This window comes from Centrocercus urophasianus, unplaced genomic scaffold (genome assembly GCF_019232065.1).
Source record: "Centrocercus urophasianus isolate 14NV4802_14NV808 unplaced genomic scaffold, USGS_Curo_1.0 seq_13, whole genome shotgun sequence".
In the NCBI taxonomy this organism is placed as follows: Eukaryota; Metazoa; Chordata; class Aves; order Galliformes; family Phasianidae; genus Centrocercus; species Centrocercus urophasianus.
Genome location: NW_024884475.1, coordinates 7,846,390 through 7,866,249, shown reverse-complemented (window position 1 = coordinate 7,866,249; position 19,860 = coordinate 7,846,390). Strand labels below are relative to the sequence as shown.

The 19,860-nt window shown below is 39.1% G+C and overlaps 1 protein-coding gene and 1 long non-coding RNA gene across 6 annotated transcripts in view; one reads left to right on the top strand and one right to left on the bottom strand.

The window, feature by feature from the left end:
* Positions 1-24: 24 nt before the first annotated feature.
* On the top strand, positions 25-8,123 carry LOC122156862. The gene is made up of 4 exons (XR_006167682.1): positions 25-246; positions 1,993-2,066; positions 3,655-3,737; positions 6,900-8,123. It is a non-coding gene; the product is annotated as an uncharacterized LOC122156862 (long non-coding RNA).
* CFAP99 (cilia and flagella associated protein 99) overlaps positions 2,654-19,860 on the bottom strand; it is a 49,973-nt gene continuing 32,766 nt past the window's right edge. For all 5 annotated transcript variants that reach the window (XM_042812070.1, XM_042812073.1, XM_042812072.1 and 2 more), the window contains 6 exons: positions 18,991-19,195; positions 17,685-17,826; positions 15,524-15,675; positions 11,644-11,849; positions 5,630-5,792; positions 2,654-3,162 (listed from right to left, as the gene is read on the bottom strand). In XM_042812070.1, the coding sequence (XP_042668004.1) occupies positions 2,995-3,162; positions 5,630-5,792; positions 11,644-11,849; positions 15,524-15,675; positions 17,685-17,826; positions 18,991-19,195 (1,036 nt within the window). In that variant the 3' untranslated portion in view covers positions 2,654-2,994. The remainder of the gene's footprint in view (positions 3,163-5,629; positions 5,793-11,643; positions 11,850-15,523; positions 15,676-17,684; positions 17,827-18,990; positions 19,196-19,860) is intronic.

The window sequence follows — 19,860 nt, the reverse complement described above, 5'->3', positions numbered from 1 at the left end:
GGTTCTTTCTCGGCTCTGGAGCCGCCCCGCGAGCTGTTCTCCCTGACCTCGGCTGTGCGTACTCGCGCCGGGCTGCGTCCCTTCTGCTCCCTGGAGGCGTTCCCCCACTTCCTGGGCAAATTCGTCACGGCCACAGACCCCGGGGATCGTTCCCTGTGGCCTCTGCCGCGATTAGTCCCGCTCCTCTGCCCGTCTCCCCGTAGAAGCGCACAGGCGGTTTCCACGGCCTCACCTCGCTGTCAGCAGGTTTGCTTTGGCCGCTGTCCCTCAGCTCTGCGCTGACTGCCTCCCGCCCCCACCTGCCTCTCTGCCGTTCTGCACGTACACTCGCAGCTTTTCTGGAGTCTTCTCTCCCCTTTTCTGGGTGAACAGTTCTTAAGCTTGCACAAGGTTTCATTCCTGCCACACCAACGCAGCGCTCTCTGTCTCTGCGTGCAGACAAAGAAATACTGACTGCTTAAGGCAGATGCGAGTGCCTAGCTGGCACTCGGGCTTTGCCTCCCCATGAGGGTGCAGGGCTGAAAGAAGCACCGACACAGCAGTGGCTGTGCTAGGGCAGCACGCAGCCTTATGTTAAACCTCCTGCTCTTCCACAGCTATTCTGGGCATCTTTATACCCTCAGGCCACGATGAAGTTTTGTGATCTGGTCATTTACACTGAAACAAGGGCTCTCACTTTTATCCAGGTGATTCCAGAATGTGAAATTTACAGCGTCGAAAGAGCTTTCTTACTGAATGAGTCTGTCGCTAAGCCCCCACAGGAGAAGTTTCTGATTTTGTGTCTGCATAGGGTATTCAAGAACCAGTCTTGTCCACTTATGCTCTTTTCTCAGAGGCACACACTTAAATGAATCATGAATTATTCACACCCCTGTGTTTACAAGCTGACTCCCAATTATCTGTGTGCAAATCAGCCCGGCCATTGGTTATCTGTGCCACTGGGGCAGCACAGTGAATGCAGCTGTATCGCTTCAAAGCTCACTCAGCTCTGATAGCACTGCAGCTGGTTTTGTAATTCAAAGCTAACAAGTCCTGCCAGGCCTTTGCCAGCTTTCTGTTGGGTTGCTTTAGGTCTCAGTGTAGCATATTCTTGGAATGAGTAATATTATATTAAGTGCTCTGGTGGCCGTAGGCAGAGTGGCTTCAGACAGGGTCTGCCTCCAACATCAAGTTATACATGTTTTTTTTTATGAGGAGCTGTGGTATTTTTAGTGTTATCTATTGCAAGATCTGCAGTCATCATAAAATCAGTGGGCAATGGACAAAAGGATTATATTGGAATGTTTCCTCAAAGACTCAAAATTTTCTACATTCCTCAAAACATCAATTCTGAAAATGAATTTGCTCATCAGGTCCTCAAGTAACAAGAACAGGGCTCTTTGTCACTTCCAATGGTAAAGAATCCACAGCTAGATTATTGAGATTCCTCAGCCCTTTCATTTGGAAGCTGGGAAAACGTAGAGAAGGAAATAGTTATAAGTCAGTTTGAGTACAATTCAGTAAAAATTCTGAAGGGGGGAAGTAGAGTATGGTATATTAGATTTCTTAAATTTCTCTGTCACTTACTTCAATACTTTTTTTTTCCTTAACATTCTCAAAAAACAAGCAGCATCAAAAAGTTTAAGAAGTACTACTCAGCTATGCAATATCCTGAACCATGAGTGTCAGCCTTGTTAATTGCTAGTTTTTGGAAAACAGAGGTGTTACAGTCAAGAGCTGGCATATTCTGGAATATGACACAACAAAATACTGAACATCCACAAAGGAAGTTCAACTCCCTGCCACCCACCGTCTGTCATTTTAAGCTTTTACACTCCTCTGCCAGATATAATGTCATGGTTGCTTCTTTTCTGTAGTTCTGCTGTCATTCCTTCTTTTCACTCTCCTAGGTTAGGAGATAAGTTCCCTATCTCTTCCTACTGAGAATGAGTCCTTCATTGCTTTAGTGCACCACGGCAGTGCTTACAATGAATGAAAGGCACATTTTGTCAGCTTGCAGATTGTGGAAACGATCCTCACAGCTAGATGGCAACAAAAGAATTCCACTGGACTTCCTACAGTAAAAAGTGAGAAATGTAATGTTGTGGGAGCACTAAAAGCAGCTGCCTGACTCTAATGTCACCGGCATTTTCCTTCAATTTAAATATTTGCAATAGCCTTAATTAAACACTTAGTAACTGGCATCACGTTGAAATAGAAATACATTACGTAGTCTTACTGCTGTGCAGACTTTAATTGAGATTTATATCCTCCTTGGTTTTGTGCCTAGAATAAGTCTCGTGATTTAAGAGCTGTTTTACACAGTATAGAAATTGTCATAGAGGGCAAATTATCTTCTAGGTGAGTAACAGAATTCTGACTTTCCTGCAAGCAGCTTGCTAAAGAGATCCAACAACGCTGTGTCCTCCTTACACTGTTTAAAGACTGAGAAGACTGCAAATAGAGGGATGGTCTCTTGGGTTGCTGAATGCAGCCTATGGCAACTGTAGGCTATGGTGTCATCTCAATCTTCCAAACAATTTTCTTTCACCCTCTAAAACCAGTGTTGAAACTGGTGATCTTGTTACACATAGTTACTGTCATGTAAGATGATGTGTTAGGAACTTGGGCCGAGCATGGCTGCTGAAAAAATGCTGATGTAAACAAGTATTGCTTTTTTTTGCCCCCTCATTTTTATTCTTTAGGAAAGTGAACACAGCAACTCATGGCACAGTATACAGTGATGACAGTAATATAGACCTCAGCATTCTTACCCAGACACCGGCCATTTGGGTTTCTTACAGCTTTCCATTCTAATCAGAAAAAAATATATGATTACAGCTGAAAAATAGAATTCCCTTATAAAACATTAACACATTTTGATTCTACTATGTCTGAATGACCCAAATTTTGCTATTAAAATGGTAAAGATCAAATAAAGATTACAACTCAACCCTGTAGCAAATAGTTGCACTGGGAGATTTCCAGCAGGCCTGGGCTTGTTCCAAGTGTACTTTATTTTGCTTGGGAGCGCAGGATGCAAGCTGTGGCTCTGCTTCTTGCTGCCTCGTGGGCAGCCATTTTCTGGTCCGTTTCTCTGGCCATGAAGCCGTACTGAAGAGTCTTGAACCGCCTTTCCCGACTCTCTTCCAGTTCTTTCCCACGGCTCCACTGCAAAGAGTCCTGTAGAGATGACACACAGAAGATCAGACTGCTGAGAATATAATGGTTTTGTTTAGAGGATACACTGAACTTTTATTTGACAATTTGTCTGGCTGGCAGCACAGCTAACACGGCTGGGAAACATCATCAGTTTGGGCATGATGAATGGAAAGGAACTCAATTGGGTTGCTCAGTTTATGATGAAGTACACAGCTGCAACACTACACAGAATGTGTGGTCGATAGAAAACTATTGGGATGGCTTGCTCCCCTGCCACTACCTCATGTTCTTTCTCTGCAATCAAGTTATCCTTGAAGCCACAAATGAACAAACTCCATCACACTCTGCTGTTAGCTGATTTAAAAGCTGGTTCACAAGGGAGCATTCCAAAAAAAGCTCAGAAGCAACAGAAAACAGCTACTTCTTCATCTGATTTTTCACTGAACGTGGTATTTTTATTTTTATTTTTTTAATTAATGGTAGTTTTTAATATATTTTTTTTTTTCCCCACAGAATTGTAGGGGTTGGAAGGGACCTCTGGAGACCATCGGGTCCAACCCCCCTGTAAAGCAGGCCCCCTAGAGCAGGCTGCACAGGTAGGCATCCAGGGGAGTCTTGAATATCTCTAGAGAAGGAGAATCCACAGCCCCTCTGGGCGGGCTGTTCCAGTGCTCTGTCACCCTCACTGTGAAGAAGTTCCTTTGCATATTGGTGTGGAACACACTATGCTCCAGTTTATGGCCACTTCCCCTTGTTCTGTCCCCACAGACTGCTGAAAATATCTTAGTTTTCCCAATTGCAATATAAATTCTGTTTATTAAGAACTTTAATAGTTATTTTCAAGCAAATGTTACTTTCAATTAAACCAGCACAAACCCATTGGGCCTCAAGGGCTATCCCTAAAGTAACTGAAGCCTCAGTCTGGATTTGGGGCTGTTGTACACAGGTTTAGTCTCACTCCTTTTCAATATACTGAAGAACCTAAAAGGTACTAACTGAATGTCAGGTAAATACTGCACTGTAATTAAACACTTTTCCTATAGCTTTACTAACACCATTAACAGCAATATGCAGTTCATCTAGAATGAAGATGCTGTTGGGCATATCTGACATGCACTGAGCTACTTCCCTGTAATAACATTTGGACGGGGTCCAAATTCAAATGCAAATTGAATTTGGGTCCAAAGCCCAAATGCAGAGCTGAACAGCACTGACAGAAGATACACCAAAACATCTAAGTAATTTTAAGTAACCTTAAGATTATCCTGTTGTTTTTTTTTTTTCTTTTTTACAGATGTCTTAACAACTAAGCAAGCCATAAACAAAAATATTGTGACATCTTAGGAGGGTAACTGTCTAAAGCTTTGCTAAAAAAATTAATAAATAAAATATAAAATCTAACTTAAAAACAAACAAACAAGCCTTGTTTGTTTGTTTGTTTGTTTTTCCCACTTTTATGCAACACAGGAGCACTCATACAGACCCACATCAGTACTAAAAAGTCTGAATTTATAATTTGTTTATCTTATAAATGTCTCACATTTGTAATTATATAGCTTCTTGCCTTTGAAGTCTGCATTTATTGCCTTTACTTTGTACTGGACCCCATTCAGCAAAGTGATTAAGCATATGTTCAAAGTCTCAGTTCAGAAAGCCATCCCAATTTAGGAAATGCTTTCTTCACTATTTTATTTGCTAAAAGCAACAGACCTGGTGTTCTGTGTAAGCATTCACTTACACATGCAGTGGCTTGAAATAGGGATTCTGAGGACTGCAAAAATTGGTACTCTGAAAGATTGCACAGTTTCAGTTTTTAAACTATGTGCATTTGAAAAATACAATTTTCCTCTTCAATGAATTCAGCTTCATCTTTTCCACAGAACAAGTAAAGAGTTATTATTTTAGTGGACTGGGAGATGTAGTTCTAATTTCTTACTGGACTGGTACAGCTTTTAAAATGTGACCCCATCATGACTGTTCACTGCAGTGGCAGGGGCGGCAGTAGCAGCAGTTCTTACCACTTGACTTCAGATGTTTGCCAAGGAAACACAACCACTGCCACCAGCATTAGGCTGGTGAAAGCACCAACCTGTCAGTGCTTTGATGTTGTTGGATCAAGTGGAGGAAAGGTCAGGTTAAAATCAAAGGAATGATGAGCTGAAACCTGCCTTGGGTGTGGGAAGCATCCCAGTTTGATGTAGTGAGATGGTGAGACAGAATTAGGGACAGAGGTTAGATGCTGTTTCAGTGTGTGCTGACATGAGTGGAAAGGTAAGTATTGTGTGGATGGACCCCAGTCTGTGGCAGCCAAATGTGAGGCAGGGAGGTGAGGTCAAGGCCATGGTTTGAGGAGACTGTGCCTATGCAGGAAGCAGGGACTTGCTACGGTCCCTCCAGTATGGCTTCTGTCACCCTTGCCAGTGCTGGCAGTACAGCAAAACTCTGAATAGGTCTGCTGCAGAGCTCTTTTCCTTATGTACTTCCAGACCTTTCTTGATGCAGTTTTGGCTTTCTGGGGGGTGATCTTTAAGAGTCCTGCTTGCTTTTTACGCTCCATTGCTTTCTCTACAATTTTTCTCTGCAGATTTAAAATGCGTTCATCTTTCATTTGCCTTTCACCAGACTGGGACTTTCTTTTCTTTTCTTCTTGCCTGCAAAATGAAAAAGAAGCCATGAGAATGTAAAGTAATAACCTACGGAATAAATCCATCTGATTATGTATTACTTAGATGGTAATGAATTTGCTTCTGCTTCTGGCAACCAGGTTGGTTGAAAACAGGTTTAAATCACATAGCTCAATAGATGTGGTTTTCACAGCTTGCTTCTTGTTTACAGAACAGCATTACTAAACAATATAGAATCATTTCTTCCCATAGGATTCCATGATGACAATATCTGATAATATTTCAAGCCTGACATGACATTCTTTAGAAAAAATACGTGTGCAAAACTTATGTTAGCACTGCAGGTTTTTGCTTGTGGAGTTTTCTTAACGTGATCTTTAGTATTCATCTCAGTTGCTGTATTTATTCCTTGACAAATGCAAGATGTTTGTCTCTGTGTAATCTGGATGTCCAAATTCAGAATCTATGGGGAGGTGATGTATTAAAAGTAGAGGTTTTAGGAGAGGACCAATTGATGGTACCATGTGTAGCATATGAGTAAGGCATAGGAGAGGAGTTATTGGATAGTCTTATTCAATTATATTTTTCCCTCCTATTGTAGCTGATTTTTGTCTTTTGGAGTTTACATTTTTGTCTGGTTTTGCTTGCTTTCATTCAGCTGGTGCAATGTACTCAGATTTTTTTTCATGTAGTTTGTATCACCTTATATTGTGATTTACTTTACATCCAACTTTCTTGTTCCCTCAACACTGCCCTTGAACTGGGTACCATCATGCTGCAGTTCTGTGTCATGACCAGTTGTGATTCCCTGTCCAAATCCAGAGCTAAAGTAAACATCAGATCTACCAAGGAACATGCATCATTATCTATATATCACCAGGCTAGATCTGATGTTTTCTCTCAGCTGAAGAGTGCGAGGTCACTATTTCACTAGTACAACTGCTATTATTGGGAATCAGAACAGGACTTGGAATAACCGAGAGCAGAGTGCACTGGGGCCTTGTTAGCTGGTGTTGAACTCTTACTCTGTGAGTGCCAGGTCCAATTTCAGGGACAGGTTGTCCTTTGGAAATGTTTTACAACAGAACTTCTCCCTCATCTCTCAGGTCTTATTCCATGGTGTTTTCACCATAGGTCATGCTATTCTCATGAAGAGGTCCCTGCCAACCTTAACTCTTCTGTGATGCTGTAATTCTCAAGGAGTTGGGAAAAGGAGAAGAAGCATTTTTCCTTCTGATGCTAAAACCACCAGTTTGCCTTCAGAAGTGTCTGCATCAAGATTCCAGTGATCCAAACACTATTGTCATCTTGAGAAAGATATTTTTGCTTGTCTTGTTAACTTCATCTTTGCTAAGAGGAAATTCCTCATATTGGCAGGTATTCTTCAGAGCAGTCATTCTAGACTACGTTTCCCCAGATCCTCAGAAATTGGATGCACAGGAGATTTGACCCATGCTACACTCCTAAATGCAACTGTGAACTCTTAAAAAAGGGCACAGTGTAGCTTGGTTTCTCATTGCCAGTTGATTTCCTGAGACACTTCCTGAGCTTCTCATTTTGCATCATGTTGTCTACTGGGGTAACACTTCTGTCCCCTCCTTAATACAGTCACACACTGCAACAGTGAGCTTAACTTTTAACACAATTCTGTAAGTCTAAAAATTATGTTCTACCATATAATCTAATTGAGAACATGGGTTATTTCTATTTGCATTGCAATGAGGCATTGCATTCCAGGGGATCTAAGAGAATATAACAGTAAGGTTTTATATAAATAGTCAGTGATTAAATATCATCAGTGGGAATAAGCAACAAAACCTTTCACTACATGGAAATCCAGATTCTTGTAAATACCATTACAAGAGAAATAACAAGAGGTTTTACTTCACGAAGCAGCAGTAGCTGCTTCTGAATTAACATTATAAATACTTGGCTATAATCAGACAAATATTCAGTCCTCCTCTACATGAAGTCATCTGCCAGCCATGTACGCTCTTCCAAAAAGCAGCTAGCCCCATAAATTTTCAGATGCCACATCACATTCTAATGGAAACCCAGAGAGGGAAAAAAAAAAGGGATTTTTCAAGCTCTATTTTTCTTTGATGGTCAGTGAAGAACTTGTAGGACTTGAGACATAAAATCCTCATACAACTTCTCTCTCCCTATATCACATATCTCCTAAGGAAGCAAGTTAACAATCACTCAGAATGGGATAGTCCATGGCTAGAAGAATCCTCACTGGATATAACATAAAATTATGTGATAATTTTTGGAAAGCATGTACAGAATTCTTAGTTTACTTAGAATCATAGAATCCTTAGAGTTGGAAGGGACTTTTAAAGGCCATCTAGTCCAACTCCCCTGCAATGAGCAGGGACATGCACAGCTACATCAGGTTGCCCAGGGCCTGGGCCAGCCTGGCCTTGAAAGTCTCCAGGGACGGGGCATCAACCAGATCTCTGGGCATCCTGTGCCAGTGCCTCACCACCCCCACTGTAAAAGACTTTCTCCTTTTATCTAACCTAGATCTACCCTCTTTTAAGCTTCAAGCCATTTTCCCTCGTTCTGTTACATAGACACTACTAAAGAGTCTGTCCCCTTCTTTCTTGTAGCTCCCTTTTAGATATTGAATGGTCACTACTAGGTCACCACACCTGGAGAAGAGGCTCTCTTGTCCAGGATGAACAGCCCTTGCTCTCTCAGCCTCTTCCATCCCTTGGATCATTTCTGTGGCCCTGCTCTGGATGTGCTCCAAGAGGTTCATGTCTCTCCTGTACTGGGGACTCCACATCTGGACGCAGTGCTCCAGTTGAGGCCTCACCACTGCAGAGCAGAGGGGCAGGATCACCTCCCTCACCCTGCTGGCCAGTCTTCTCTTGATGCAGCCCACAATATGGTTGGCTTTCTGGACTGTGAGGGCACTGTTGGTTCATGTCCAGCTTATCATCCACCAGTACCCCAGGTCTTTTTCAACAGGGCTGTTCTCAATCCTTTTATCCCCCAGCTTGTATTGGTAGTGGTGTACCATGTTAGTGGTGAGAACATGCAGACCCAAGACCAGGCTAGGTTTAATCCAAAGTAATCCCAGCAAACCACAGATTTGAAGTCTTAGCACCAACTGTTTTCATCTGCTGCTTGATTTTTGTTGCATTAAATTACTTGCAATATAGACACAGCCTCACTGGAGTGAAAGAGAATTGTAACTGAAGTGTACGGGTACAAGCCTGTAGTACATTAGCATGTATTCCAATAGTCAAAAATCTTTTAGAGTTCATACTGAGTTCAAGCTGAGAACTCAAATGTTTGTCCACATCATATGCCAGTGCTCATTTTCAAACTACGTGAAATTCTAGCAATTAAAGAGAAATCCTGCATATACACTGAACTGATTCTTAAATGTTCTGCAAGCACTTATAAAGCTACTGCTGTGATGGATGTAACGGCTTTCAATCTATTAAAGGCTGATGTTTCTGTGATTTTCATGTTCCATTTCCTATTTGGTTTAATATAGTTCATTATATGCTTGCCCAATATGCTTCTTTTGTCTTGATGTATGTCTGTAAATGATATTGAAAGGAACTTGCTTGGTAGGGACCCAATTAAACTCCAGCTGACACTAATTACAGCAGATCTGTTTAGCAAAGCTTAGCCATCACACTTTGTCTGATTAGCAAGAGCCTTTGACATAAGACAGTTGCAGGTATAATATGTAATTTTGTGTTGATTCACAGTGGTATCTGTGAGCACCATTAGTAAGATTTGCTATGCCTATAATTATGAATTAATTCTGTAAACATAATTTGATCTTTATATCTCTTGTGCAGTATATCAATACAATTTAAGCAATTAATCACACTGACTTGATAGATATTTTGGGAGTCTAGACCTGTAAATAGGTTTAAGGCACAAAGCCTATGGTTTGTTTAGAGAAAAATGAAAGCTGCAGCAAAAAGTCTAGCACACGTAAGTGTGCCAGCATGCTGTGTATTAACAGAAATACCACCACAGATTTGCATTCTAGATGATCAAGCATTAAAGGCATTCCTGAAGAACAATGTTGTGATGCCTCTTTATAATTAATGCTCCCAAGTTGTGACCTAAAGTGCTTGGGAAGCGTGAAAAGAAATGTCTTGTAAAACTGATACTGAAAATTTGTACTTCCTTCATTTGGAAAACAAATGGGTCTCCATTAAAATAAAGTATATTTCTGTATTCCTTATCATGAGTCTGAACAGAAACCATCATTGGCATGGTCATCTGTTCTAAATAACATCTCAAATATGTCAGGACAAATCCACGTTAACTTCACATTCCAGCATAGCTTATTTCAGGATTGGAAAGGTTTTAGCTCTGAATTGAGACAAAGAGCCTATTTTAAAGAAACCCAGCTGTGTACAGTGTGTACACACTGCATATCTACCATAACAAGTTATTCTTAGAATACTTACTAGAGAAATGGTTTTTATGTAGTATACAAGTTCCTAATGCCTGGTTTGAATCTCCAGTGGCAAGCAATGACTTGAATTGCTCCCACAGGATTTCACATAACACTGAATGCTTGAGATGGGAATTTGTCTTCAGCTCAAAGTCTACTGCAGGTCCTTTAGTCTTCTCTCCACAGATGACAAAGAAGAGAAGGTCACTGATCTGTGCAGTCAATCCACTGGAGCTGCAGTTATTGATTCACTAACCTCATTAAAATAAGTTCTAAAGTACTAACACAGTAAAACCTCACTCTTTGGAGATTAACTATCAGCTACAAACCAAATCAGAGCAGGGACCAGTGAAAACTGGTTAAATGAATACATCAATACAGCCTTCTGTAATTGAGATTTAGAACTGGAAGATAGATCAATAACATGAATTGAACTCCTAAGAAGCCACCTTTGGTATCTAAGTGATAAACACAAATCTAAAACATGTCTAAAGATGCATAGCTTTAGCCTGATAGAATATGTTTTCAGAATGTCAGCCTGAACATCTATTTGCAAAAATAAATATGGCAAAACAAGAAGTAAACTATCAAAGTCACAGGAGAGAAGAGGTGAAAGAAAACTTGCAAGAAAAAAAGGCAGTCAAGATGCAGTAAAAATGGCATGAGAGCAAGAGGTGATCCATATTTACACACTTACACAGGCTTTCCTCTTGCTCAGATTTATTTGTAAATAATTTAAACTTAGATTTTACATTCCTTGTGGATGGGATCTGTCTTCTATGTATGTAACCATCTATGATGGTTATGGATCCTTTATGACAATGAATAATAAATATGATAATTAATAATAAATATGCATAATGAATACAAAATTTGATCAGAGAGCCTGTAAGCAAAGATTCTTCTCTTTGATCTACAGCTACAGTATATTTAATTTATATATTATTATTATTATCAGAAAATCTCCCTCAAAGTATCTTCTAAAACAATGCCTGCTCTTTCACATCACAAATGAAGTTCAAAGAAGAAAACTATAGCCCTAATATATTGGTTTAGATTAAAATGAGAAATCTCTTTAAGTAGCAAGTAAGACTGATTATAATAAAATCAAATTAGTTCTGATTAACTAAAAAGGAGCAGAAGAAAGATCTTCTTTCTCAATACACAGTTTTGGCTCTGAATACCAGCACAGTACTCTCAATACTAGCTGAATACAGTGTCTTCAACCATAAATTCAAGTTTATGAAAAAGATTTGTTAAATTTGATGCAAATTATTTTCAGGAGTAAAAAGAAATCTTGGTCCCAGTGTAATCTTTGACAAAAGCTACATTGCTTTATGAAAGGGCTGAATTTTGCTCTTGACTTGTTTTTCTTCTCATGGAACTAGCAAAATATTAACTAAGTTTCAGTGTGTTAAGTGCCATATACTGTTTTATACTGACTTTAATGCAGCTGCTCGTCCAAGTTCTGCTCTGAAAATGGAAATCTGGTCCAGTTTATCTAGAAGAAGTTGTTCCTTAGCTTGTTTATCTTGAATTATCTGGTCTCTCTTCTCTTCCTCTGCTGCCTTCTGTGCTTCTCTAAGTAGAGCGAGGCGTTCACGTAGTTCCACTATTGACATTTCACAAATTAAACCATGGCCACCAGTCTAGGAAATAAGAAGTATAGATTTAAATAACACTGTAAATGGCAAGGAGAGAGAAAATGAGTACAATCACAGTATTTTGATTGTGTTCCAAATCATGCTGAATATCTTTTGACTTCAAAAAAGACAGGGATGACTCTGACCTAACTGCTATTTACAAGCTGCTTTTAACGTGTTGAGATCATCTTCTGTATGTGTAAAAACACAAGGCTCTCAAAACATTTCATGAAAAAATGTTGAAAAATAGAATAAACAAAAACACAACATATTTGCTGTACAATAAATTCTACTTGACTTATCATTTAGTTTTAATAAGCTTTTTAAAGTTTTGAAATCTGTAAAACTGCATCTTTTCTATTTTGGTAAAACCAAAACTGACTTTACACTCAAAAATATGCATTTTTTTGTATTCATCTACATCCAAACTAAGGATATGAACTATGATGACATCTATCATTTTTATCTGAAAAGACTAGGAGTAAGCAATGCTCTATACTCAGGAAATTGAAAACTTAATGCCCAAATTCAAAATATTCAAATCTGAATTGAAGGCTTTTAAAAATTCTCTTTGTAATTAAATTCACAGTGAGCCCTGTTATAAGACGTAATGAGACAGCAGCACCTCAGCTTTCATGTGAACACAGATAATTTCTAAACAGATTTGTGTGCACTTGAAGTTTTCAGCCCTTATGTATACTCTCCTCCCTTTCCCTGAATCTACACATAAATACATCTGCAGATAGGGAAAATTTGCACAAATATATATGAATACTGATCTACTCTGGATCCATCTTTGCAAAATTTCATCCCTTTCACAGCAATTAATATTCTGTTGTTTAACAACGTATTTTTGGTACACATCTTTCATGAGGATCTGGTATTATGGCATGTTACAATGGAAGACATGGGTGCAGGACATCAAGATGCTTACCAAACTCTTTCTATACAGTTGCAAAGTATTAGGAGTGAAACACTGGTTAAGATTTTGATCACAATGGCCTTGATCTAATTAGTTCCACGGAAAATGAATGACAAAGTTTGGAAAGGCTGAATTTGAGGAAGGCAAAACAAACAGACAACCACTCCTCCAAACATTATTTCTAAAACTGAACATAAGAACATAAGTGGTAATGATAAATATAAGTAAAACTCACTACAGTCATTTCAATGGAGAGAAATTATTCAGCTCAAGAACTCATGTGTTTTCAAGTAATTCTTTCCAGCAGAAAAACAATCCCTTGTATTGAATCCTGAGTTGCTTGTTGACAGAGTACAACTTGCCTTTCACAAAATAGAACATGAATGGGAAGGGAAAAAAATCAACAACCAGGAAGAGAGAAAGATGTTCTGTTATAGACACATACTCAGATTGTGAGTTTGGCTGCAAGACACCAAGTATCACAGAAACAGACTTATCTATCTGCTGCTACAATGGTGCTTTAGAGGACTTATTATTGAGTTAGTCTGGAGACCTAATGATACAAACTCATCAGTGAAGGCCAGTGAGTCTTGGGAAGGAACCTGTGGAGTCCTCCAACATTTCCAAGAGTTTCTCCTGTGGTTTTGGTCCCCACAGCTTCTCTTTCTGAATCTTCAAAAGTTGAATCAGTAGGAATAAGTCATCACTCACTGTTTTTTACCTAAAGTTTGGCTCTTCAGTTTTGGCTCCATGGTTTCTGCTTCCACACTCCTCATGTTTACCAAGCATGACCTAAACAATGGTCACGTACACACAAGTACACACGAGTACAGGAGTAGCATAGAAGAAGAGTAATAGAATAATTCAATTAATCTTCTCTTTGCAACTTCTTCATAAATATGTACCACCATAAATAAATGAAAAGGAAAATGATTATTTCTCTCCTGAGATTTTAGTTTTGAGTGAAATTTGGTATGAAATGAATTCAGTTTTAAATATCTTGCCACTAATTTAAGCTACTTAGTGACTGCTGAACTGTATTCACAGAAGGTGAAAGGAAACTGTTTTGCAGCAGGGCATATATACCAGTGATTGTATGTGAGCATGGTAAGCAGACACCAAAAAGATTAAGGAAAGAGAAGCAATGTAATGGTAGGGATGAACACTTTCAGCACATGCATTCCAAAAACATCCAATGAAGACAGTGAAATGATTCCTAGAATAAGAAAAGTTCTATACTTGTGCAGTAAGTAATGCTGCTACTAGAGAAACTGAAGTGCCACCAAGGGAAGAACTGGGTACTTTAACAATTTTGAGAAGTAGTGTGAATTTTATGAATACATACTTAATTTCACTTAGCCTATAAATGTCTTTTGGAAAAAGAACAAGTAGGGCAAGCCATCACCAAAAGAATGCTAAATTACTCTGAGAACCATTGTAACAGTGGGTATAAGTGAATCGTAAAATGAGCTGAGATATCATTCAGGTTGACTCTCTTGCACTTGCAGTATGACCTGTATGGCCATCCTACTTTCAGCAACCTTACACTTTAGTTACTGTAGATATAGCATAAGCTTGATTTCAGTTGAGTTTTTTTAAATATGCCTTGAAACCTATTGTGCTTTTCTACTTTGTCTTTTGAGAAGAGCTAGATGGGAAATTTACTTTAAAGCCTGTATTTAGTTACAAACAGAATTTCAGTGAAAGCTCTGTGTCAAGTTGGCAGCCACGTATATGGCAATGAAATTAACTATGTTGAAAGTAAGAAAGTACTGACATTCCAATCACCTTCATTTTCCTCAGTGAGAGCCTGCACCATTTTATAGAAGTTGCTGTGATTAAAAAAGTAATGACATTTCCACATGCAACCTCTTTGAACTGTTTCATCTTTGCAGACTATATCTTACGACTTTGCAGCCCACATCTTATGATTGAATCCAGGTAAAAAAACAAAATGATCACATTTAAAATTGGTGAGGTCATTTTGTATTACTCTATGTTATCCTTCTTTTCAGTTTGGAAAGGAAAGGAAGATGAAGGAGTATATTTTAGATACTGTTTTTGATTTAGAGGTAAGATAAGAGATTTCTGGATGCCATGTAAATCTGGGAATTCTGCAAAGTGACCAATCAGGTGTATCAGCTGTGAATCAATAGCAAGTTCAGGAAGTTTGGGATACATTTACATGGAGTTAATCACATATGCACTCACAAGTCACTTGCCCAGTACATGCACAACAGATAAGCAGGTTTTGGGTTTTCCAGACAATCTCTTTCATATACCTGAATGTTGAAAGTTTTAAAAGCACAGGAAATTAATTTTGTCAATTACTGTGGCAATCACCACTGCAATATGAGCAACTATACATCACTTTGCACTTTGTGCTTGTGTCAGTCCTCACTGAAGACTGACAAATCTGTGACTTTGTTAAAGTGGATGGCACACGTCGTGCTCAGTTGGCAGTCTCTTTTTGGAAGATGTCTGGAAATTTAGATACTGGCAGCAAAATTCAAAGGAAATTCAAAGAGCCTATGATTTCACTTACTATCAGAAGTGGTGAGTTCTCACTTCTCATCAGAATATTCTCCATGATAATATTTTACAAAGTTTGTGAAAATTTCGGATCTAATCTTTGTCTCATGGGGTCACTTTGTGCTTCACACTACGCATCTGCATGCAGTACACAGCTCCTATGAGTGTGTGCAACACATACAGTACACATAAATGTAAAAACAGTGTTTTTTTCCTTTGAGTTTACCTCAGTTAAGTCAACAAACTTGTGTTTAAGGATTGGTAAAGATTCAATGGCTCGTATTTGTTGAATTAATTCATATTTTTTCTTAAGTTTCTCTTCCTCTTCTTCTAAAGCTTGCCGAAGTAGTTCTCGATTTTCTTCACAAACTTCCTGAACTGAAAGAAAAGAACCAATCTCTGTTAGCCTGTTGCATATTTTAACAAGTAGTCCATCTGGAGAAAAACTCATGCGTTTGTGAATAATGATAATAATACATATCTGGAGGTACTCGAAGGAACAATCTGTCATTGGTGGGAGGAACAATTAAAGAAACAAATGAGTACTCCCACCTCCACTATCTATCATTCTTTTCAACATAGAAGCATATTGTATACATACATGAAGTAGACAATTTGAATGATTTCTTCTTAATTTCTGTTCTAATTAATGTATATTGTTTCATCTGTTTCATTGTTTCATAATGGGATGAGTTTCAACAAGGCCAAATGCCAGGTCCTGCACTTCGGCCACAACAACCCCAGGCGACGCTACAGGCTTGGGGCGGTGTGGCTGGAGGACTGCGTAGAGGAAATGGACCTGGGGGTATTGATTGATGCTCGGCTGAATATGAGCCGACAGTGTGCCCAGGTGGCCAAGAAGGCCAATGGCATCCTGGCTTGCATCAGAAACAGCGTTGCAAGCAGGAGCAGAGAGGTGATTGTTCCCCTGTACTCAGCACTGGTGAGGCCGCACCTCGAGTACTGTGTCCAGTTTTGGGCTCCTCACTGCAAGAAAGATATTGAGGCCCTGGAACGTGTTCAGAGGAGGGCAACAAAGCTGGTGAGGGGTCTGGAGCACAGGCCATATGAGGAGAGGCTGAAGGAGCTGGGAATGTTCAGCCTGGAGAAGAGGAGGCTCAGGGGAGACCTCAATGCTCTCTATATATTCCTGAAGGGAGGCTGTAGTGAGCTGGGGGTCGGCCTCTTCTCTCGTGTCATTAGTGATAGGACCAGGGGGAATGGCTTCAAGCTACGGCAGGGGAGATTCAGGCTGGACATGAGGAAGTATTACTTTTCAGAAAGGGTGGTCAGGCACTGGAACGGACTGCCCAGGGAGGTGGTGGAGTCACCGAGCCTGGGGGTGTTCAAGGAAAGACTGGATGTTGTGTTGAGGGACATGGTTTAGTGGGAGCTATTGGGAATAGGTGAACGGTTGGACTGGGTGATCTTTTAGGTCTTTTCCAACCTTGGTGATTCTATGATTCTATGATTCTATCTTTAAATAAGAGGATATTATACAACATCAAACATTTCTAGTTTATCAAGCTGTAGGTATCCTAGAAATCAGTGACCCACAAAGCTTAGTAGGCTTTGCTACGCCATTTAGTTAGTTAGTTAGTTAGCCAGATTGGCTAACACTTTCTGCCACCCTCAGTACAAGTATAGAGATAGTGAAGCAGTGAAAAGTATTCTGCTCACCAAAATATGCACAATTTAAGGGAGCCCTCTTGTACACTGTTAACATTTATTAACATGTGTTAACATTTGTTAACATGGTATTGCATTGGAATATGTACAGCCTTCTGCCTGGATTTCATTCACTGATGTATTAGCTAGGAATTTTATGTAAGAATTGTGGAGGATGTGTAACACAATTTCTCTTCATTCTAATGGCTGGTCTGTCTTGTGCTAATCCTTCTCCTTTGTGGTACTGTTCTTTTGGCAGATGTCTTTTCTTTCTTCAGCTACAATTATCTCTTCCAGACTGTCTTCTCTAAAGAAGACAATAATCTGGAGCTATGATTCTTTCAAAGAGGTTGCTAGGCAAATCCTCTCTTAATGGCATGAATCACAGGAATCTGAGCTTGCTAAATTGATTTGACAAAAAGTACAGCCATTCAAGTATGCTGCTTTTAGATGGAGGAGAAACCAGTTGCAGAACATTAGCATCGTAATCTTCCCTTTTAAACAAAGTTTAATTCCCATAAGCAGTGAATTAGAATTTCTGATCTACCTGCTACCAACTTAGTCCTAAAATTCATATTCATACATTTATGGGAATTTACATCCTGGATATTTTCCACAACTTCCTCTTTCTTTCAGAAAAATTGTAATTGCCCCTCTAAAACAAAGTAATCTGGGGACATTTGGCATCATATTTAATTTTTCTGGCTATATATAAATACCTATCTGCTGTTTGTATTTCTGAAGCTTTAGTTTTGCTTGCTTTGCATTCTTGTGTCCTTCCACGACCTTCTCCACCAGCTCTCTCATTTCTTTCTGTTCCTGTAGACATCTCTCTGCATACTCGTGCATCAGCTCTGCTTTCTAAATCCCAAAAAAACAAGTTAATAAAATTCCTGATAACCAGTGATACGAGTGTTTCAAATAATTGAAATAGTGCAAAGACAACTGCATTCACTGGACAATATCATCCCTGAAACTGAGGTTAATATAATGGCTACAATCATTTTTGTGTGGCTGAAAGCAACCACACTATGTTCAGTTGTACATGTTAGGGTTCACTTCAAGTTGTTGCTTGACAGTCTGTCTAGTCAAACTTAATGCCAGAGTAGCTAAAAAGTGTTTTTTTAAAGGACAGAAAAGGACCCCATTAATACTTTAATTTAATTAATTTTAATATCCCTTTTATATTATGCACTTCTTGAAAATCTTTGTGGGTCTGTTCTAAATTGCAGAGTCACTACTGACATCTGTGAAAGATGACCAAGAGAAAAGTAGTGGTCAGCCTACGGGGCATAGCAACAAACCAAGCTAATAGAAAAGAAAAACAGTGGACATAGCCTGTGATAGTCACTTTTGAAATTATTAATTCTATAGTACTTGATTATTTCTTGAGCCTTTGCTTAGTTTATAAGAAAAGTGCCAGAAAAAAGTGAGTTTGGAAAAAAAAAAAACTTAGCAATGTTTTGGGGAAAATGTGATTTGCCATGTTGGAAAATATGTTAAAAGGTGCTTTCTGGCTTAAGTATTCCATTTTCTGTATCTGTACATCAACAGAGGGTTCCTATCTGAATTTTCCCCAGGAGACATACAGCCATGTTGGATCTTATGAAATAAATTGAATTTATCTTTTAAGGAAACAAATTTGTTTAAATTCATGACTCCCATTTAACGAGATAATTAAATTAGTCACATATTGGTGCTTTCATTGCAAACGGTGCCTAATATCTCAGTATCTGAGCAAAAAGAATATTAATAATGACATGAAAATTGGGAAGGATGCTCTACTTTCTGTTTTTACTCAATTGAATTCAGAAGTGCTATCAATCAAATCAAACACTTATGAAAACTACTTGAATGTATAAACATTGCAGTGTCTGGAAGTTCTAGCATTATTTATCCATTGTTTACAGACTCCAGTGAGTAAAGACACTGTACAGAACTTTTATAACTACTTGTAATAGGCATCATCTGTAGCAAATTTTGCAGTAATTGAATGCAGGCAAAATTTGAACAAAGCTGTATTACCTCTTCTCTCATTAGATCAGCTTTCTTCTTATTTTCTTGAATTACATTCTGATGGGCTAGAATGGCCTCTTCATGACTCAGTTTCCCTTGAAGCCTTCTACACTCTATTTCAGCCAGCTGCTCTTCCAAATCTTTTCCACGCATCTGCTTTTGCCATTCCAAGAATTCAGACGGGTCTCCAGTCCCTCGTAGCAAATTTTCAATTCTGCAAGAGTGAAGGGAGAGTATATCACACTCTGGCTCTCCAGCCCTGCTTTGGTTTATAAAACATTTCTAGAATTTTTTTCTGTGGCATAAAGCCCTTGATCCCTACAGAGAAAAAAGGTAGTCACTGTGAGGACATCCCACAGATGTATTTTAATTCCAGTTCAAGAGGTCCTACTAGGTAGAAAGCCTGGGAAAATAGGGCAGTAAGAAAGTGTATGAAGGCATGGATGTGAAAGTTGTCAGCACAGTAAAGCCCAAAGACAGGGCTAACTTTATTTACATGTACATTCTAATACGGAGCAAGGAGAATCAGGCCAAAGGTATGTGAATTTTCTCAGAGGATTATTTTGCTTAGAGGTAGAAAGAACTAATACATTTTCTCTTTGGCAGTTTTCTTGCCAACTTTGCCATAGAGAAATAAAAACTTTTCTGCTTATTTCTGTTCCTGTTTTGTATTTCACTGATTAAATAATCTATAATACTGTTGTAATGAGGCGAGGAAGTATTCAGCTGTTAAGTAAAACCACATTCTTATTTTTTCTGGATGGTCAAGAGAAAAGCAAAACAAAGCCCTGCAGATGGCCTCTCAAAGTCCAGCAGCAAAGAACTGAATGAGCCAAGAGCTTGGGAACAGACACAAAAATGCTGTGAGTTGTGCCTTAC